Source organism: Pteropus medius, unplaced genomic scaffold (assembly GCF_902729225.1).
Source record: "Pteropus medius unplaced genomic scaffold, Ma_sr-lr_union100, whole genome shotgun sequence".
NCBI classification, from domain to species: Eukaryota; Metazoa; Chordata; class Mammalia; order Chiroptera; family Pteropodidae; genus Pteropus; species Pteropus medius.
Window position 1 is genome coordinate 11,077,750 of NW_024342471.1, and position 22,395 is coordinate 11,100,144.

General features: G+C 35.2%; 1 protein-coding gene across 2 annotated transcripts in view; it reads left to right on the plus strand.

Annotated features, from left to right (window-relative positions):
- The window catches only part of RALGAPB (Ral GTPase activating protein non-catalytic subunit beta), a 74,534-nt gene that overhangs the window by 15,152 nt on the left and 36,987 nt on the right, over positions 1-22,395 (plus strand). For both annotated transcript variants that reach the window (XM_039864323.1, XM_039864322.1), the window contains exons 4-14: positions 2,229-2,392; positions 3,933-4,119; positions 5,814-5,945; positions 10,812-10,990; positions 12,054-12,202; positions 12,324-12,540; positions 16,002-16,203; positions 19,000-19,167; positions 19,704-19,818; positions 20,205-20,352; positions 22,146-22,210. In XM_039864323.1, coding sequence (XP_039720257.1) covers positions 2,229-2,392; positions 3,933-4,119; positions 5,814-5,945; positions 10,812-10,990; positions 12,054-12,202; positions 12,324-12,540; positions 16,002-16,203; positions 19,000-19,167; positions 19,704-19,818; positions 20,205-20,352; positions 22,146-22,210 — 1,726 coding nt within the window. The remainder of the gene's footprint in view (positions 1-2,228; positions 2,393-3,932; positions 4,120-5,813; positions 5,946-10,811; positions 10,991-12,053; positions 12,203-12,323; positions 12,541-16,001; positions 16,204-18,999; positions 19,168-19,703; positions 19,819-20,204; positions 20,353-22,145; positions 22,211-22,395) is intronic.

Consider the following 22,395-nt stretch of genomic DNA (forward strand, 5'->3'; position numbering starts at 1 on the left):
TAAAATTTAGATCACAAAATTATCATCAAGTTTACTCAGTTGTTTTTATAAAAAGTGACACTCAAAATAGAGGAAACTGCCTTTAACACTTTGCTAGAGATTAAATCAGTGGTTGTGACCTTTCTCATTTGCCTATCAGTTTGATTTCTTTTTTTTTTTGTATAAGTGAGAGGATAGTGAGCCATCTTTTAAAAATGAATAGGATTTCAATATATTGCTCAAACTACTATACTTTAAAAAATATGATATTCTTATAAAGCAGCGGTTAGCAAACATTTTTGTAAAGAGCCAAATAGTAAATATTTTAGGCTTTGTGGACTGTATGGTGTCTGTCACAACTACTCAGTTCTGCTGATGTAGAGAAATACATAAATGAATGAACATAGCTGTGTTCCAATAAAACTTTATTTACAAAAACTGATGGCAGCCCAGTTTTGACCCATGGGCCGTAGTTCACCAGTCCCTGTTCTAGAACAGTTTTTCTGCAGAGTACAAGTTACTTTTGAAAATTTGGGGAGAAAAGGAAAATCACTGGTGTTTAGACTTTTCTATTTATTTTTTAGTGAAGATTACTTTGTTTCTCTTAGTTTTAGAAACTTGGACACTCCTCCTGAATTTAGGCCTTCTGGGTGAGGCTCCTGTACCAGATGTTTCCTTTCTGTCACTGGGCAGATAACCTGGAAATAGTGGGTAGGCCTAGGTTACCATTTGGGAGGCATGCAGTGTTACTGCTTGCTTGGAAGAGTGTCAGCCCCAGTGTCACTAGTGGTATTTTAATTTCTTATTCTGGGCTTCCTCTTATGTGGCTAGATGAGGTTTGGGGCTATTCTATAATTTTTTATTCTTCTTCAAGTAGCAGAGCAACAGATATAAGCTTGAGCCCTCATGGCATCACATGGACTGGATTCACCTCCAGCTGAGTGTGGGACATCTCCCTGCTCTTGGGGGCTCTTGGCTTTTCCTAGGTGAATATCTCATCATTTGCTTTAGGTCTGACTTTTGGTGTCATTTGTTTGCAACTCTAGGGTAAGTGTCTGGTTTTCTGAGTCATAGCTTAGAATCTGAGGATCTCTATCCTAAGGGGTAGAAGTTCCAGGGATATTCACTTCATTTTTGGATTTCTTGAGGAGGCTCTGAGATTTCCTACTCTGACTCAGATTTTTTTTTTTTTTAATTTTTATAAGTTTATTTGAGCCAAACTGACGACGTGTGCCAGAGGGCAAGATCTCAAATGCTCCGAAGAGTAACAGTTTTGCAGCTTCTTTTATGCATTTGAAATAAAGAGGGATGATTCAGATATGTTTTATCAGTTCTTTGTGACATGTCATACATAATATAATAGAAACTTGGCCTCAAGATTTATTCCAGTAAAGTTAGTTACTTGTCTTGGGTTTCACAAGGGAGATCTGGAGGCCAACTCACCATTTGCTAATGCAGTGGGTTTCCTGCTATTCTCAAAATTCTGAGGTCTGCTTTGGAGAGTAGGGATAAGGGTTGGGGCTTGGATCTCTTATCTTCCTTCTTTTTCAACCCCAGCCCTTATACTCTGACTTGTTTTATTCTGTTGGGAAAAAATGGTCCTGTGTACTAAAGAGAGTTGTAAAACTGTTCTAGGCTATCTTTAAAACCTTTGGAGTCCCCATCTTGGGTTAAGATGCCTTTTTTTTTTTTTAAATTAGAACAGCAGTAGCAGGTGCTCATCTCTGAGGCAATTGCCTGTATACCTCAAGTTTTTGGGGCCTTAGGCTCTTTGCTAGCAGACATTAGCTTCAAAGAAACTGTGAGCACTATGAAATCCTATGCAGAATTCTTATGAATGTACATTTAAAACATTTTTTAAAAAGAATGTAAAGGCTGTTCTGCTTCAGTATGAGCAGCAGGAGTGGCTATGGGTATTTATTCATTCAGCAGAAACCTATTGCATACCTCTTATGTGTCAGGCACATTGTACACAGAAAATTCAGAAGTGACACTTAGATTTCTAGCATTACCCTCCTCCCCAGGAGCTTTTAGGCTCTCATAGAAGTGATAGGTAGACAACTGAGTGCCAAGTTGTATGATGGAGAAGTAGCTTTGAACTGAAGAGAGTGTACCTAATCATGCCTGCTGATGATGCTCTTAGGGAGCATCATTGGACTATTGTGTGCTGTGTCTGTAAGTTGCCTGCCCTTAAGCTGTTGCTTTCTCTTCTCAAGGCTTGTCAGTGATATCTGTCTGTCTGTCTTCAGACAGGAACAGGGCTCCAGTCAGATCCGACTATGCTTACAGGTCTTGAGAGCCATTCAGAAACTAGCCCGTGACTCATCCATCATGGCCCGAGAAACCTGGGAAGTCTTACTGTTATTCCTTCTGCAGATTAATGATATACTTCTAGCCCCGCCAACTGTTCAAGGTTTGTTTATTTTTTTTCTAATTTCGGAGCTTCAAACACAGTTTACTTTTAAATTTTGGCACAATAGTTGACAAGCCAAGATTAACAGTTCTTAGAATGGAAACCCTTAAAAGCACAATATGAAGTTATTTTACCTTCAGCGATGGCAGAGAGGGACTCAGTGAATTAATGCATTTTTGATAATGATAGGAACAATAGCTTGTTTAGTATATTAGCTAGAACCTGTATAGGAAACAACTGATTAAATTATAGCCTGTATATAGTGTGCCTGATTACAAAGTAGTTGTCAAAGTAGACTCCGAAAACTTAATAGCTACAGAGATATTTTGTTTAGCGCATGAAACCTATATAGTCTTCAAAGGGTTCTATTTGGAAGTATGTTGCTTAGCCATTAAAAACCCTCCAATTTTCTAAGACTTTAGAGTGTATTTTAGAAGCCCTGATTTGTATGCTATAGCACAGTGTACAGACTGTAAGTCGATATTCTAGTTCCAAGTTCCCTGTTGCTTATTCATCTGTGTAGTCTCTACTAACACATGTGAGTGCGCTTGTGCTCTCATGGAGATGCAGTGTCCAGGAAAATATCTAAAAGGTATCGTGGAATTTTTGTGTTCAGAGGAACTACATGATAGTATTGACAAAAGCTGGCCAGTTACTGATTTGTTGTCTCTCTGTTACACACTCCCCAGGCCTGGGACCTTAGCAACACAAGGCAGGCAGTTTATCCCCTTCTGGGGCTCATTATTGTTGAAACTTTGTTTTTGTTCATTTGATGTAGGCATCCTTACAACTTTTTGTTTTAGTCCCAAATTTGCCTCCTGGAGCTGTGCAGAGCCCAGACCACTGCTGTTATCCCTAGTTTCAGGACTCAGAGCAGAGGAACAGCTCTATTTTCATGGTTGAGGCTCTGTGCTGCCCAACACTAGTTATTTTGTTTCCTTCTTTGTCTCCCTCTCCCTCGAAGGGGTGGTTTTCAAACACCTGAAGCAATTTTTAGCTAAGTTCGGAGGTAGATCTCGGTATTTGTTCTGATTCTTTGACTCATTGGTTGTGTGATTTGGGCAAGTTACTTAAATTTCCTGAACCTGTTTTCTCACCTTCAAAACAGGTTAATAATTGGTAATAGATAGTGTAAATACCTCTCCTGTAGAATTAATGTGAGGATTATGGGCAGTCATGTATATCAACTACTTGACAAGGAAACTGACTCCTAGTAGTCACTCGTTATAGGCGCTCATCCTTTCCCTTCTCCATTCTATGCTCCTGTCCCACTTGCTGGAAGGTTAAGTTCTTCAGTAAGAACTCAGCAGGGGTGACTTGAAGATTTTCAAAATGATAATTGGTTGATGTATCTACGATTTCCCTCATAGGAGCTCTTAAGAATAGTTTTTTTTCCCCTCACTATAAAGTGGTTATTTAAGAGTCAAAACTTAACATTGCAATTATTTTAATTTTTTGGCCAGTTTTTTTAAATTAGCGAATTAAAGATTCTGCTTTAAAAATAAGTATACCAAAGATATGTTTTCTTTTTGTTGGTAAGGTGGTATTGCTGAGAATCTAGCAGAGAAGTTGATTGGTGTTCTCTTTGAGGTTTGGTTACTAGCTTGTACTCGGTGCTTCCCAACACCTCCTTACTGGAAAACAGCCAGGGAGATGGTGGCTAACTGGAGGCACCACCCAGCAGTGGTGGAGCAGTGGAGCAAGGTCATCTGTGCGCTCACTTCAAGGTACGTAATTGACTTGCCTTCCTTCATCCATCTGGCCTTAGGCAGCGTTCCCCTAGTTCTGTGTCTTTCTGGGATTCATGGAATGCATTGTGAAAAGCCTGTATCCTGTATCTGTTATTACAGTACTTTAGATATAGAATGGAACCACTTTTTAAAAATAGATATAATAGTTTGGCTAGTGTCTGTCTAATCTGAAACCTTTCAGACTGAGCAGGTATCTTGGAGAAGCAGATAAATTCTGTACCCTACCTCCCCATCCCTCCCAAAAAAACCTATCCTTAAAATATTTATGATCATTATTTTTAAAAAAGAAACTATAGAAATGTATAACAGAAAAAAGTTAAGTTCACCAGAAATACTATTATATATATTCATACATAATTTTACAGAAATGGGATCATACAGCAATGTGCTACTTTGTAACAAAAGTAGGCAGTTTTTAATAATAGTTTTACTTTTTTTACCACTTATATATAATACCATTATTATTCTATGAGTAAAGTGGTAGGCTTTATTTTTTTCAGACTTGCTTTTTCATTTCAACCCTACATGTTATAATATATAAAAGATGAGGGTTCTTTTTTAAACATCTTTACCATACCATATCACACCTAAAAGATGTTAACAATTCTTTAATATCGATCAGCCATTCAGTGTTCAAATGTTCCTGAATGTCTCTTTTTAAAAAAATGAATTTGAGATATTCTGTATCGTTCTTGTCACATTAATTAACATATGCCTTATTGCTTCTTAAATAGATCTCAAGAGCATATTTTTAATGGCTTTATACTTTCTCATTATATAAATGGAATTATAATTCATTTAATTGGTTCCCTGTTGTTTTGATATTTATCTTGTTCTCAGTGCTTACTTTAAAAATGTTGTTTGTATGAATACTTTATACATAGTCTTTGTGTATATTCTGATTATTTTATTAAGATCTAATCTCTAGATGTAGAATAATTGAGTAAAGTCTTTGAACAGCTTTATTCCATTTGAAATATCACTATTAAGTAATTGAATTGTTGAATTACTTTTAAGGTACACCATAAATTCTAAACTTTATGTAAAGTTTTATTGCAGTTATTATTATGAATCAATTATGGCTAGTTGTGTTGCAGAAGTTTGCAGTGGGATGAGTCTTTAAAAAATAAATTATTATATTAGATGACTAGATAATTATATAAATATAGTTGCATATTATATGATTATACAATTTGTTTATGTCATTACAATTATAGGTAAAAATTTAAAAACATAATTTTATAAATTAGTAATATGTAATTTGTAATTTATAAAATTATGTAATTATAAGTGTTATATAATATAAACCTATTATATTTGTATAATAAAATATAAAATTTGTAATGTGAAATATTTATATTACTTATGCTATAAATTTAATATATATAAATTTCTAATATAAATAAAGTAAAAATAAAATAATAACTTATAAACAATTATTAAAATAAGTAAATGTTTTAAATAACTTTAAAAATATTTTATAAAATTGGAGATTTCCTTCCAGTTTGTTTATTTTATAAACAAGAATTTTCATTTATTTACTTCAGCGAGATATAATACATATCTCATCTATTTTCTCTTATGTTTTTCTTATCGTATTTTAATGCTTGAATGTGTCTTTCATTCTATTAAGAAATGAACTTAATGGTGTGCATTTTCTTATTTTTTAGATTGCTGCGCTTTACATATGGTCCTTCATTTCCTCCATTTAAAGTTCCCGATGAAGATGCCAGTCTCATCCCTCCTGAAATGGATAATGAGTGCGTTGCACAGACATGGTTTCGCTTTTTACATATGTTAAGGTACTGTTATTTTAGTTTTTATGTGCTCTTTACCGAGTAATGTCTTAGGGCAGGAACCAAGCTGTAACACTCTTGTTGGATTTCGGAGTATGAGAAGGAGCCACATTGGACAGCGCATACATCTACACATCATGTGTCTCCTACTCTCCCTATCCCAGTAGGGTCAGGATGTTCTCTGCTGCTCTTGGTCTGTAAACTCTAGGAGCTTGTTCCCTGGGTTAGATGCAGCATTTGTTCTCTTGCTTGTTGCTGCAGCCTGGATGATGATATCTCTCCCAGGACTGGAAATTACTTTGTTCCTCTCTGTGACTATTACTGAATAGTTAGTTTGGCTCTCAGGGCCTCTCCTCTAGTAGTCTTGTTTACAAATTTCACAGGGGGATATATTGCTACTTCCTGCTATTTCTTTCTTTATAGTAATTCTCTTTAATCGTTTTATTGCTTCTTACAGTTCTCTGTACTAGCCCCATCCTTATGCTCCGGAACTTTTGTACTGTTGTGTACTGTCTTGATTATTAAACGTTTTCCTTGCATATCTTCTCTTTCTGGTTTGACTAGCTTTGTTTTTCTATTTTGTACTAGAGATTCTAAATTACTCTGTATGGCCTTTTTATAAATTACAGATGTTAACCATTTTCTGTCATTCTTTTTCAGTTTGTAGTTTGTGTTTTTTATCTTTCAGCAATTTCAGTTTACTTCTCAAATCTATTTTTCAGTCGTCATTTTCTGTTTCTTTTAAGATTAGAAAGTCTTTCTCTGTTTTCTGATCAGATTGATATTCACCTATGATTCCTTCTGACTTTGTTTCCTTTGTGACATTAAATTTCTTTTTATATACCAAGTTTTGTCTTTGGGTCACATATTCCATTAATCACTTCATTTTTATACACGGTTCACATTTTTATTATTTTATTGTTATAATAGTTATTTATATTTTGTAGGCCTGATGTCTTTTCCATTTTTCCATTTCTTAGAATATTTTTTATCTCCGCTTGTTTAACATTCCAGATAAATTTTGGAATCCATTTGACAAGGTATAAAACACAAGTAAACAGAAAAACCCCACAAAACCTTTTGGGGTTTGGATTGTATATTAATTAGGGTTAGGAACATGTCCTGCATTAGCAGATGAACCAGAAAAATCTTCGTGGCTTAGTATATTGTAAGTTTTGTATGGTCTTAGGTAGAGGTTGGCTCTGCTTACAGAGTCGTTCAGGGACCCAGGCTGACATACGCTCTGCCGTCTCCAACATGTGACTATATTAGGGCTTCAGCTTTGTAAGCAGGAGCCTCTGTATGTGACGGGCAGACGGGAAAGAGAACAAGGAAAATTATGTGGGAAGTTTTTATGGACCAGGCCTTGAAGTGATGTGAATCACTGCTACTCATATTCCATTGGCCAGAACTTGTACTCATGGTACACTTAATTACAAGAGAAATAGGAAGAAAAGAAACACTAGTGAACAGCTAGCCAGACAGCTAAAGATGAAAATTGTATTAAGCTGATATTTTAATATATTGAGTCTACCTTTCTAAAAGGTGTTTTTCTTTTTTAGAATTTTAAATATCTTATAGAAGTGTTTTGTAGTTTTTTTCACAGAGATCTGCATATTTTTTATCATTGTTCCTAGTTATGCATTGCTGCTGTTGAAAAGGGCTTTCTTTTTGCTATTAAATTAACTTACAAGTGGCTATTGCTGCTATAAAGAAAATGTTTCTTTATAGTATAAAAATGTTTATTTTTGTATATTATATTTGGGCATTTAAAAGAGCTCTGAGTATTTTACTGATTCTTTTGAGATTTCTAGACGTCATGGACATTTATCTGCAAGCAGGAAATGTCTCCTTTCTAGTGATTCATGCCTGAGTCTGTGATTATTAATTAAAAAGTGCTTTGGTTGCAGTAAGACCTGTACATGAGTTCAAGTTCTATTGTTTTGTGTGTATGCATAAACTTGAGCAAGCAAATAGTGTCTCTGAGTCCCAGTCTCTTTTTAATGTATAAAACGGGGATAATACAGTTGACCTTTGAATAACACAGGTTTGAACTGTACAGATCCACTTATAGGTGGATTTTTAAAATACTGTAAATATATTTTCTCTTTATTAATTTCTTAATAACATTTTCTTTATTTAAATACAGTATATAATATGTATAACATGCAAAATATGTGTCACTCAACTGTTTATGTTATCAGTAGAGCTTCCGGTCAACAGTAGGCTATATTAATAGTTAGGTTTTTGGGGAGTCAAAGTTATATGTGGATTTTTGACTGCACAGGGGTCGGTACTCCTAACCCCTGTGTTGCTCAAGAGTCAACTATAACAGTATCCATCTTGTTATAAGAATTGAAGAAGAAAAAACATGTAAAACAATACAATGTTTAGTGTATGGTGGGTGTTTGAAAAGTTGTCATTATTATCGTTATTTTTGTGTATTATTTTACTGCATTAGTCAGCACTTCTAAAACTGTTTAATTAAAATGATATTGTTTTGATATCCTTTTATTTTCATTGGAATACCTCTATTACATGAAATTTTGAGTGAGATGTTGGTTGTTGATATTATTATTTTTTATGTTCCTGGTTTCCTAAGCAACTAAAACTTTTTTAAAAATATAAATCAGGAATAGTACTGAATTTTATTTAAATCATATTTTGGGAATCTAAGCAATTAATGTTTTTTCCTTTTTCATCATACTATTGATGTGATATATTCATTTCAATATTGAATTATCCTAAATTCCTCAATGAAAAGTTATGCTAGTCTTTTAATATTTTTTTCCCAAATTGTCTCTAGTTCTATTTTGTAACTAATTTATGTTTTGGTAACAACAACAAAAAAAAAGAGTGAGAAACTTCCTATTTTTTTCTGTGCTTTTTTTGTGTGAAAGTTATATGTTACTTACGAATTTGAAATAAATCACCAATAAAACTCTAGTCCTGGAATCTTTTTCAGAAGTAATTTTTAGATAATCATTTTCCATATCTTTACTATTAATTGATCTTTTGGGCTTCTTTCTTTTTTGCCGAAAGATTTTATTATGTTAGGATTCTTTTAGATCTAAAGAATAGGAACCTACTTAAGCAAATGCAGGTGAAAAAGAGGGGTTATTGTCTGATGATAGAAAGGTTTCATTTGGGCTCTAAGAAGCATTGAACATCCAGTACTCAAAATGGGGAGGGATCAAGGCAGCCTTGGGACAAAGTATTTTGTCATCTGTCTCTCTTGGCTTTTTTGCTTGCTCTCTTCTCTTTCTATGGCAGGCTTCCCCTGAGTTTCTCTTTTTTCCTACATTTGGGGTACATGCAGCCCATGATAACTACCCAGTGGTATAAACAGCTATGTGACTTACCATCTTCAGCCATTTCAGTTCACTGGGGTTTTTCCTTTGCTCAGATTCTCAAAAGGGATAAATTGGATTAAATTATTTTTGTTAATTAAGCTACATCAGTGTTAGGTCTCTAGCAGACGTCTGGATAGACACCTTTTGGACAGTTTTATCCTGTTGGTTTAATAAGCTGTAGCTGAGTGAGGCAGGTCCATGAAGGTTATTCAGAAAAGGCTACCATGGTCATTGGCAAATTTTCTGGGAAGAGGGCTGAATATAATAGGGAGATATGCACCCAAATTTTGTCTAGTATGGTAATGCTTTATCTTTTTCCAGGAAAAAAAAAAATGTTTCCCTTGATTAGAATACTGCTCTTCTCAAATGCTTGTCCTTGGACTTGTTTGTGCATGGTTACCTGCCCTTTAGGCCCCACCCGGAGAGTCTGTTTCAGTAAATCTTGGTCGAGTCTGGATTTTTAACAGGCTCTCCACATGTGTCAGATATACAGGGCATTGGGAGCTGCATGAATGCAGTTTCCATGATCTGACCTGTATCCTTTGTTACCTATTCTTATTTAAAAATTTATTTTTTTGAATCTGTTCTCTGAATATTTGCATGCCAATAAAATCATTTCAGGTTTACATCTGGAGAAGCTGGTATAAGCTTTTGGCACTGCTATTAGACTTTTTATCTCCTCTACCACACATGATGAACTACAGTTCTATGGTTGCAATGGGCTAACACTGGAAGCCCATTTTCCATCCATGTATATATGCTCCGTGTTCCCACTTGCAATTAAGAGTCTAAGTGGATGGAAAAAGAGGTTTCAAAAGGCACAGCATCTATAAACTATTTGTATTTCTCGGTTTTATTCTTTTGGCCTCGTAGCTAGTGGAAACTCTTTCCAGGTACTGGATGTAGGTCGATTAACAATATTGCTTTGAGTTGAAGAGGCCATAATGGACAGCCAGGCAGACCATTTCCAGTGGAAATCTAATCTATTTTTAAATGGAAATACTTAAAATTATTTATGCATAAAATATAACTGTTCAGATATATTATTTTGAAATATATGGCCTTCATACATACACACAAACACAAATACTAATTTCAATTTCAAATCCTTTTTTTAAAATTGGGTATGTTAATACGAAAGTAAAATTTTCTCCTTAGAGTTCTTTTTGATTTAATTACACTTTTTATTTCATTGCTTAATTCTAAACATATTAGAAAATACCCACATATACATTTAAAAATTAAAAATTTCTAGTCTTATTTTGATTATCATTCTCAGAATAGGCAGAGTAATAGTTTTCCATTTCCTTATTACCTTTCATTTAGAAGTTTATGTAAACACACTGCAGATCTTCTGTAAAGAAGTGTTGACATTTGAGTCCCTTGCCTGTTAAATACAGATTAGTCTTCTCTCTGAATTAAAGAAATAGGCACAAACAGCCTTTAAATTAGATTGCATGCGGTTTATTGTTAAAGAAACTTCTAAATGTATAATTACTTCTTCTCTCTCTTTTGATAGTAACCCTGTGGATTTGAGTAACCCAGCCATTATAAGCTCTACTCCCAAATTTCAGGAACAGTTCTTGAATGTGAGCGGAATGCCACAAGAATTGAATCAGTATCCCTGCCTTAAACATCTGCCTCAAATATTTTTTCGTGCCATGCGTGGAATCAGCTGTCTGGTGGATGCATTCTTAGGTGAATTTTGTGTATGTTGTTAGATGTTTGGAGAACTAAATGTAAATAACTCTAGAATCTAGTTTTAGAAACTGTTATGGAAAGCCCAGAGAAAAAGATGAATGAATTTGATTATAAATAACAAACGAGAAAAAATTGTTTGCAACAAATGTAATAAATAGCTAGAGGGTTTTTGTTGTCTTTATATAAATAGATCAAACTGTGCTAAGAAAAAGAATAAGTAGTAGATGAATGGACAAAGGATATGAATTAAAGATTTGCAAAAAAGAAAAGTGTTCATTTTCATTAGTAATACAAGAAAATATAAATTAAAATGCATTAAGTATCATTCTTATGTGTGTCATTAGAAGGCAATTATACCTTTTGTGGACCACTCCTTTAAACTTTTACATTTTAGGGATATGAAAAGTCAGATTTTTTTACCCATTGAAAGGCAATGATATTTACTATATATCACTTTCTACAACATTTATTATGTGTACTTATTACTTCATTACATAGGAAATGTATTAGTTCAAATGAAGTTTGACTGCCACATAATGACCAAAAATATCAGTGGTTTAAACAAGATAGTTTATTTTCACATGTGTTAAGCCAGGGTTGGGCAGTACAAGGTTGCTATAGCAGTTTCAATATTGTCAGAGACCCAAGGCCCTTCCATCTTGTGGCTCCTTTTGTTCACATTCTCATGGGCCATGGTGGTTGAATGAGTTCCAGCTATCCTGTTCAGGAATTCAGAAGGAAAGAGTCTATACTTGATTGGTCCTTTTAAAGAGATTTCTTGGAAGACCTACCTACCAATCACCTACTTCTCTACGGTCAGAACATGGCTACATTTAGTTGTAAGAGAGGCTTGAAAATGTAGTTGTTTATTCTGGGTAGCCATGTCTAGCTAAAATTTGTGTTCTGTAACTCAGGAAGAAAGGGCAAATGGATAATGGAAGGCCACTAGCAGTCTCTGCTATCGTCTGTCCCAAGCCTTCACTGGTGTTGCTTGAGGAAGATTTTCTATGACCATATATTTTGAACTATGAAGAATAACTCCATTTGTCTTTTTTTAAAGGCATTTCTAGACCCCGATCAGACAGTGCTCCTCCAACACCCGTGAATAGATTAAGTATGCCTCAAAGCACTGCTGTCAATACCACCCCACCACATAACCGGAGGCACCGGGCTGTTACTGTGAATAAGGCCACCATGAAGACAAGCACAGTAAGAGTTTTAATCACTATTACTATGCTGTATAAAGTTGACTTACCATCCTTTTTAAAAAGTCCTGCTATTTTCTCAAACTTTTCATGAGTGGGGGTCTATTCTCGTTTTCTCCTAATAGGTTAGTACTGGTCATGCCTCGAAAGTTCAGCACCAGACATCTTCCTCTTCTCCTCTGTCGAGTCCAAATCAGACTAGTTCAGAACCCCGGCCACTGCCTGCCCCTCAGAGACCAAAGGTTAACAGCATCTTGAATCTCTTTGGATCATGGTTATTTGATGCAGCATTTGTTCACTGTAAACTTCATAATGGAATAAACAGAGACAGCAGCATGACTGGTAAATATTGCTCAAGAAATATGTTACCATTTTTTTCTTTTCTTTTCTTTTTTTTTTAATCTTTCCTACCTGCAAGATTAATATGTATCTTAAGAAGCTCTCTGTCTCTGACCAACTGGTGTCTTGTGCTTAACCCCTTCCAGCTGATTAACAGAATTTTGGAAGTTTTCCTACCTGTCCTTTTTATGTTTGTTCTATGATGTTTGGCTTTTGTCTGGTTTTATTAGACACACTTCAAGTTAGCCATTTTTTTGTTGAATCAAATTCCTTTCAGTAGGTGACCTGGAAGTTCCCTTCATGTCAGCCAGGATAATATTAATATAAAGAATTTAAGATTTTTGACCAGAAATTTATTCACAAGAAATGTTTTCTTAGATTTTGACAGCCATTCACTTATTAGTGCATATAAATATCAGAAGATTTTTGCTTCACAAAAGACTCTAACCTCTCAGGTTTTAGTCTAGAAAACTTTATTTCAAGAGTATACTTTCAAAAATATCATTTGTTCTGAAACTAAGTAACTGGTAGAGAATTAATAACTCAACCCTGATATCTTTATTTAGATTTTATTAGAGAAATGAAACACCACCTGAATAAAATCTAATGTATTTCTGTCAACTTACCATTATACTTGAAAGTAGTGGCATAGGGTGGGGTACAGGATGTGAGGGTGGGGTAGTACAGAATGTACTGAATATTTATGACATGCCTTATAGAGCTGAATAATAATAATGGTTGATATTTATTTACCTGAATTACTCTGTGCCAGGCACTGTGCTCTATGCATTAATGAGTGTATTGGTTGTTTGGTAAGAAAGCACTTTTCCACTGGGCTTGGAAATAGCTTGAGGGAAAAGGATGCCTAATTGCATTAGTTTATGTATCCCTATGGAGAATGTTAATTTCAAGGATAGAACTAATGACCATAAGGGTCTCTCTTTTTTCAGAAATACATTCTTATCTATTATGTATCATCTCAGAACTAAGGTCTATGTCTGTTAGCATTATACAGATATAATTATGTTGTGTGTTCTTACAAATCTTTAAAATTTTTAAAAATTGTGAATATAAAGACATTTTCAGGAATACAATTTGAGATTGTATGGTTGAGTTTAGGGATTTCTTTATTTTGTTCAGATTCAGACACTGTATTCTATCATTTCCATATTATCTTTTATTTACAAGTTTGAAAGTAGTGCTTACTTATAGATAAGTAAATGTACTTATGACTTAATGAAAACTTTTAAAAACCATTTTTGGCTTATATTTTATGTTCATGTGCTTTATATTTTGAGTTTTATGAACCATGTTTATATTAATTTGTACTGTATTTTCTAAAATGAGTCGGTCATGTTTTTATTTTTATTAAGATGCAGTGCTTACCATGTAATTTTTGGGTATCAAGCTGTTCACACTAAAACCTCTGAATTCAGAATGGCTCAACCTGCCGCCTCCTTGGTGGGCTTGCTTAAAGGAACTTACAGATCTTCCCACTCTCTAGGGGGTTTGTAACAGTTTTGCTCACCCTCTTGTGCCAAATGATAGATGCCAGAATTCAAATTATGCATGGGCAGCAAATTCTCTATGTTTCACTCTTGCCATTTTCCTTGGTGGGGAAAGGATAGGAGCCTCTCTTTCCCCACCTTGTGTTCTGAGATGAGAAAGGCTGTTACATTACCCAAGAGATAGGAGGTGTCCAGATAATTGAATGGGTTAGAGCACTATTGGGTACCCCTTCTTGAGGTCTTGGGGATGATGGGAGATTTGGGAATACTAGCACTGTTAGTCTGTTTTCTAAGTACTGGCTGTCATCAAGGAATTCTGCCACGTAGTTCACCTCTAACTTAAAATGTTTGCTTCTCCGAACTGGTTAGCTTTAGATTTACTTGATAGTACACTGTGCTTCGTGAAAGTAACATTGAGCTGGGAAGGGTTAATGAACTAAAAATTTTAATGCACGTAACGGGCAGTTGAAAACTTCAATTCTTTTGTAGTTGTGTAATTTTCTTTGTTCATTGTTTTTGCATGATACAAAAATTACAATTTTGGATCTGAATGCACAATTTCCTATGTTTTTGAACTAGCTTGTGGTATCATAAAGCTTTTAATCTAACTTTTAAAAAGCTAAAAGGCTTCTTAATCTATTGTAAAATTTCACCATCTTTAAAGTATTTTATAATTACTGCTGTCCTTTGATTTGTTTCCATTTATTTCTATTATCTTGCAGCATCTTTTATCCAAATTCTTCTTTCTTATAAATCTTGTAAGTAGGAACCAGAAGCTTCTCCTTAATTGCAGTCATGTTTTTATTTTTTTCATAATTCCATTAAAAAATTTGATTGTCATTGTCTCTTGTAGTTTTTGCACTTGGGAAGAAAAATACTTTTCTGTGTTTTGAATGGGGAAGATTGTTGGCAAAGCAAATTAATCTGCCTGAATCAGTCCCATTATTTCTGTACACTAGTCTGGTCATGTCATGAATTCCAGGATTTTGCACTAACTGTGTTTTGGCTTTTTTTTTAAGCTTTAAGCTTATTTTTATACAGATTTAGTGTTTGATTTGTATGCATTCTGCATGTAGTGTTTTTCAAATGTATTATTGCTGGATAGCTTATTCAGGACTAAAAATGGCTCATGGGAAGTTGCATAAAGATTTATGCTTGACTCTGCATTCTATTAAATCTAGTATTACAAAATAATTTAAACATTTCATGTAGAGTGATAAAAGATTTCAGAGTGACTTTCAATACACTGTGAAATCTTTTGTTAAAAATAAAAGCAACTTTCGAAGGGCTTTTGTTTCAGTGACAGCGAATGACCATGATAATCTTTCTTACCAATCCAATTTTCTGATTTATCAACCTCAAGTTAGCTGCTGTCTGTGGTTGTTAAAATTCATTCTCATTTTGCTTGGTTGGGCGATTCTTTGGTGTGTGTTTTGGAGTTGGGTGGGTGGTGGGAATGCTCTCTCTTCCTACTCATTTTGTCATCCTTAGCTTGCCCTCCCTAAAGTATACAAACTGGCATGGGATTGCCCATTCAGTTATGATGGCCGTCTAGGGTAGTGTGTAAATTGCAGTAGCTATTTTTCTTAATGTTTAAGCATCATTCTGTAGGGGAAATTAAAAACGGAGTAAATAATAGAAAAGCCAAATTATGTGTTATATATCTGTACATATACAGATATATACCAGTGTACTCTGCTGATCAAAAATTTAGTTGGAAAATACTTGTAGAATTTGTTAAACTGATAATACCACTGTAAATTGTTACCCAAAGAAGATTTCAGAGAGCCCTTTTTAAAAAAAAAAAAATTAAGACATAGTTGCTAAACAAAAGCATTATTGGATTCTATTCACATAGCTATTTAATGACACCAACATTTGATCTTTGTGTCCAGGGTCCCATGAGCCTATTTGCATATTGACAAATATAATAAAACCCTCCTTTTCTCTCCCCAGCCATTACAACACAAGCTAGCATGGAGTTTCGACGGAAAGGGTCACAAATGTCCACAGACACCATGGTTTCCAATCCTATGTTTGATGCAAGTGAATTTCCTGATAACTATGAAGCAGGAAGAGCTGAGGCTTGTGGGACACTGTGTAGGATTTTTTGTAGCAAGAAGACGGGAGAAGAGATTCTGCCAGCTTATTTATCCAGGTCTTAGAATTTTTTTTGTTTATTTTTCTATTTATATAGTTGGGGTAGTGAAACTACTATAGCATGGCTTGGTAGGCTAAATTAATAAGTAAATGTTGGTTTGAAATACCTGCAAATGTCTGCAAGTAATTGAAATTCTTGCTTGAATTCTTCTATTTTACCCACCTTTATTAGATTTGGTAAAGATCCCTAAAACCCTTTTTATTTTAGAAGTATTATTTATTCTATTTGACTTTTATTAACTATGGAGAGATATAGAAGGACCATACTAATTTTTAAATAAACATTTAGCACAGTATTAGATACTGTGGATGATCTAGAAATGTTAGCTGAAATCCTGCCTCAAAGGAGCTTATTTTCTTGAGTGAGCAAAGCCATGCACACATGTAGCAATGATCCAATAGTTACAGGACTTGGCACAGAGAATGTCCTGTGGGCATTCAGGGAAAGAAGCAGCATACACTTACCTCGGGGGTTCAGGAAAGAGTTACAGAGGAGTGGAGGATTGTGCTGGACTTATAAAGGATGGGTAGTATTTACACTATATTAGCAAGTTGGGTAGGGTCATCTTATTGAAATCTTATGACTTCAAACAATCTTTATGAATGGCTCTGCCGTCTATTCAGTTGCTCAGGCCAGAAACTAGGAGTCATTTTAGACTCTGTTTCTCTCCCTCTGTATCTTTAGTTGGTCAACTAACTCCTCTGTTTCTTCTACTTAACTTTATTTCTAATATCTCTACTTTGTCCCCACAATGACATTTTAGGCCTTTCACTTTTTTCTGAAATTACCTTGTAATGGCCTCATATTTTTGTTAACTTTGTTTTGCCCTCCTCAGCTGATCATTCACATAGCTGCTGAACTCATGTTAATATCAACAAGAGCATTCAGGTGTCTGTGTACCTGCTAAGTTCTTAGGAGAGAGGATTAAGCTAATTATCAGAGGGAACAAAGTACAGAAGCATGTAGATGTGAAACAGAATGGTATATGCAGGGAACTAATCAAGGGTATCTTAATAGGCTCTTGGCTTTAAGTAACAAAAAACCATCTCAATGTGACTTAAGCAAAAGGGAAATGAGTGATGAGAACCTAGTGCTATTTAGTACATTCTAAGGTCAGGACGTGCAGCAAGGCCTCATGAAGGGCAGTGCTCAAGGTCTAGAAAGTGTTTAAGGACCAAAACAATTTTCTTCTTCGTGTTTCTCTGTCTTCATGGTCTTTTAGAACTACTTCATTCTTCTCTGCTGATCATTTTCTTATATTGCAGTATGTTTCTAAGTTTCCAGTTTTCTTGGCCTTGGTCTAAGTGATCAGAGGGCCAATTAGCATCTCTTCATCCTAATTGCAGATTCCTAGGAAAGGGAATCTGATTAATCAAGTGTCTACCTCTGGTCTAGTCAGCTATGGCTGTGAAGGTGGGTCACATGGAATGCTGGCATACTTGCGTGTGGTTGGATACAGTTCTCAGGAGGGAGAGTACTGGTTGAGGAGATATCCCAAATGGTATCAATAGTAGTAAGGAAGAAGGCTGTGACCATGAGCTTTCTGTCTGGTCCCTAAGACTAGATGGTTGGTGGTATGACCAACTGAAAAGCAGATTTGTGCGGGGGCCAATGATGAGCTTAGTTTTGAACCTATTGAATTTGAGGTGCCCATGGGATATTTATCAACAAATATTTATGCCAGACACTGTGCACAGGGAGTACTGGAGTACATCAATAGATATGTCTTGCTCTCAGGTAGCCAAGATGCGTTTGGCTAATATAATAGATCTGGAGCTCAGGTATGGGCTAGAGGCTGATTTGATTATATTCTGTGGCTCAAGTAGTATTTAAAACCAGGCTAGTGGAGATACAACTTAGAGAACTAAGGGTAGCAGCCTGAGGAACATCAATATTAGGAGGCAGGTGGAGTAAGGATCTGTTAAAGGAAATAATCATAGAGACCAGAGAAGAATAAGGAGAGGTTTGAATGCTCTATCAGAGGTTTGAATGCTTTAAAAAGGCAGAGTAAGTTAAGACTTAGACATGTCTTCTGGATTTAGCAATCAAGAGGCTTTTGGCTATTTGCTAACATGGTTTTTGTTTAGTTCTAGGGAGAAAAGATGGATTGAAATGGGTTGAGCAATGACTAGGAGATGAGGAAGTTGTTTCACAAGAGTTTTGCAGAGAAGAAAAAAGTGCCTTACGGTAGTGGAAGAGCATACCAGTGTAGTTGCTCTTGAATGATGGAAGACTGAATGCTTAGTTGATTGGGTTTAGAGAAGCAGGTTAAAGTAAGGTATACTCAATGTAAGTATACTTTAGGTATATTCCTAAAGAGAGTCTTATGCAGAGTGACCTTCATATCATGATAAATGCAGGGTTGAATGAAGTTTCTTTCGTTGTCCCCCCAAAACTAATGAGTCAGGGAGAAAAAGACACAACATACTTTTTTTCAGGAATTGTGAAATGCCACAAAGTTTTACTGACATGGAATTAAATTCAGTTAATTCTTCCAGTTTATTGATGATTACTGCAGCCATTTGTTTTGTTTTGATTGCTTCATTTGCAGGCACCTATAAATTTGGCTAAAAACTTCAAAAAGGTATAATAGACTTGAATCTTTTTTTTTCTTTTCATTGGTAAAGATAATTTGGTTATTAGTGTATTTGAGTCTGAATTGTTCTAACGCCAGTAATACACTTTAAAGAAGTAGTGAAGCGTGGAAATAGACTTTCAAATGACTGTAGAAAATATTAATAATTATGAAAACAATTCATCAGTTTGTTTAAAATTTTTTTCTTGCTTTCCTAGATTTTACATGCTTTTAATTCAAGGTTTGCAGATAAATGATTATGTGTGCCATCCTGTCTTGGCCAGCGTTATTCTAAACTCCCCTCCTTTGTTCTGCTGTGACTTGAAAGGGATTGATGTTGTGGTTCCTTACTTTATTTCAGCTCTTGAAACCATTTTGCCTGACAGGTAAGCTGTCATTCTGCACTAGTATATCTGTTGTTGGGTTTGACCTGGTCTTTTTTGGTGCTTCCTCCCCAGTTTCCTAATTTATCCTGTCCAGTTGTCTTCATAGATCAGGGGAACTCAGCCCACATTCAGTGAGTGTAGAATATCCAGACTCACCTCATCTGCGATCTTCAGTTCTGCTTTGTCCATGGGCACATTGATTCCTTTTTTGGCCTTGTCTAGATGAGTAAGAGCAACCCCAGCCCAGAGGTCCTACTTTTGAAGAGGCCTTACATTTAAAATCAACCAGTCAGTCAGTACATTAGTCAGTCAATCAGATGCTAATTTAATTTTATAATAGTTTAACATAGAGATTCACACGCATGCAAGCACACAAATTGCAGAGTATAAACTCAGTGGAAAGTAGGTATTGCATTCTTTATGAAACCAAACCCAGTGCTCGTATTATGAAAAATTGGCATAATGTATATTTGGCAATAGCTAAAAACGTACTTTAGTTCGGAAATACCAACAGCTATTTTTTCTTCTTTTGGCAGAGAACTCTCCAAATTTAAAACCTATGTAAATCCAACAGAACTGAGAAGATCTTCCATTAATATCCTGCTTTCTTTGTTGCCTCTCCCTCATCACTTTGGAACAGTCAAATCTGAGGTAATGTTAAAAAAGTTTTTTATATTCTATGTTCTGTTTTGTGTGCTAATTCAAGTCAAATTATATTTTGAAAATGGAACAGGAGTTTTTAAAAACATTTTTCAGATTCTTATAAGTGACTCAACAGAGTTGATTTGTTGTGATATTATTCCTTCTATCAGTCAGCCAGCATTCCTTGGCCTACCATTTCAAGTAGTGATAGACTCATGACATCTGATAACATATGGTGTGCATGTTAGTGAGAGACATAGCAGAGTGGCTAATAATAGTCAGACTGAAAGCCTTGCTTGTTAGACTGATCTTCTCTTTGTCCACTGTAGCAGTTTCCACATGGGCATAGTGTAACCACAACAGTCAATGTGAAGTATTATTTCTTTTTTCCATAGGTGGTCCTGGAAGGAAAGTTTAGTAATGATGACAGCTCTTCTTATGATAAACCAATAACTTTTTTGTCCCTGAAGCTCAGACTTGTGAATATACTTATAGGTGCCTTGCAAACGGAAACGGACCCTAACAACACTCAGATGATATTAGGTTTGTATTCATATATTTTTTTGTAAGTGAAAACCCAGATTCTGTTGACCCCAGGCATGCTAAGGAGACAGGGGTCAATGATGGGAACCTAAGCCTAATAAAACTCTGCTTATTCTGATTCAGAGGCGGAATTTATTTGCTTTTATATGTGAAAAAATTTAGGTCATTTTTGCTTAGTTTTATTTGTATTCTTTGTTTTCTTCTTTTGCTTTTGTCTGTCCTCTCTCCTCCTCTTCCCCTTTCTCTTTCCTCTCCCTTTCTTTTACCCCTCCCCTTTCTCTTTTCTCCTTCCTTCCTTCTTCCTCTTTCTGTTCCTCCTGCCCATTATGTATATGTGGAAATATATTGATGTGGGTATAATTCTGGAAGCTATGTCAGAACCCTGCCAAGAGGAAAGTGAGGGGTAGCTGTTGCTGTGCTTCATCCCTTTTCCTTATTGTTTCCTACTAGCTTCCTAATCGTACTGATTATCTCTCTTAAATGACACTTCATCATTATAGCCACTGCCATATTTTAAGCCTTCATTACTTCTCAACTTGATTACTGCAGCTGTTTCTTACTGTACTTTCTGGCCTTTCATCAAAGCCAAGGGCATGGTCCAATGTATAGGTGCTCGGGGGGATATACTAAAGAAGTGAATGGCATGGCTTTTATCCTTGAGCAAGTCTCATTGCATAGATTGGATTATCCTCACAAAGTAGTCAGATAATAGCAGAAGGCAATGCTGATTGCATGTCGTGTTGCGTGTTGAGAAAGAGCAAGGAAAACCTCATAGGGAGAAGTGGAAATTAAATCGGATCTTATAGTGCAGAATTTAAATAGGCAGAAATGAAGTTAGGATTTCATTCCAGGAAGGAAATGACAGTTAAAGAATTGGTGATGACAGTAGTAGTTGGAATGGGTGCTCAGAAAGTATAGTATGTTACGCAGTGAGAAGGTGGAATAGATAGAGAAGAGTAAAGTAAATCCTTTCATTATGGAAAAGAGTTGAACAGATTAATTCTCAATACGAGAGCATCTCTAAGTTGTAATGTTTTAAGTTATTCAAGTAACATCATTTGAAATCAGATAATTTCTACAGTTGATAATTTAGTTTTGCTTTACCCTTGTTCTGAAGAGCCCCCTTGTACATTTCAAGGAAGAGTCTATTGTTATTCTTGCCATGGATTGGTAAAGCTGTGTCTGTCCTGTCTTTATCCACTATCGACAACAGTACACCCCCACTGGGATGAGAAGCAATGTGCTAGGTTCACCATCTTGTTTCTGTACTAGCCTTTCTAAGGCTGTTAGTTCCTTGACAATAAATACAGGCAACTTGCCTTCAGAAAATGCAGCCATGGACAGGCCCTGAGCCACGTGGCTTTAATCATTTTAAAAAGCAGTTGGTCAGAAAGATAGTTGTGATTTTTATTTTGTTATTTTTAAAAACAGTATTTGGTTTTTAAAGTATTCTGTGATATTTTTCTTAGTTTGTATTACCCTTAAAATTGAGATGTTATCGATCTTTCACACCAATTTAAAAATACCTGATAATGCTCATGTTTTATATAAAGAAAAGTTTGACCTTCAAATTTATGTAGAAAAATGCGGTTTTAAAACTTTGGGGGCAGATTAGAATTAGGGGAATTTCTAAAGGATATCTTTTCTGACCAATCAATAGATTTATAAGTAATTATATGAAAATTTTAGGAATTCTCAGCTAAAATCATATTATTATCTTTGTTAATTATTATTTTAGCCATTTTAGTATTCTTGTCATATATTTAAATAAAATATATTTTTTTCTGCTATAGGGGCAATGTTAAATATTGTTCAAGATTCAGCACTTTTAGAAGCCATTGGTTGCCAAATGGAGATGGTAAGAAGCATACCACATGTAATCTGTCAGAGAATATCGACTTCTGATTTTATGTAAATTGTATTCCAAAGTGTCTGTCCTTATGGTTTTTAAAGGCATTCGTTTGTAAATTCAGCTAATTGATTCAAAAGGATCCTATTTTAAAATATATATTTTGAGGCTTCTTACCTTTCAGTGCCTCATCA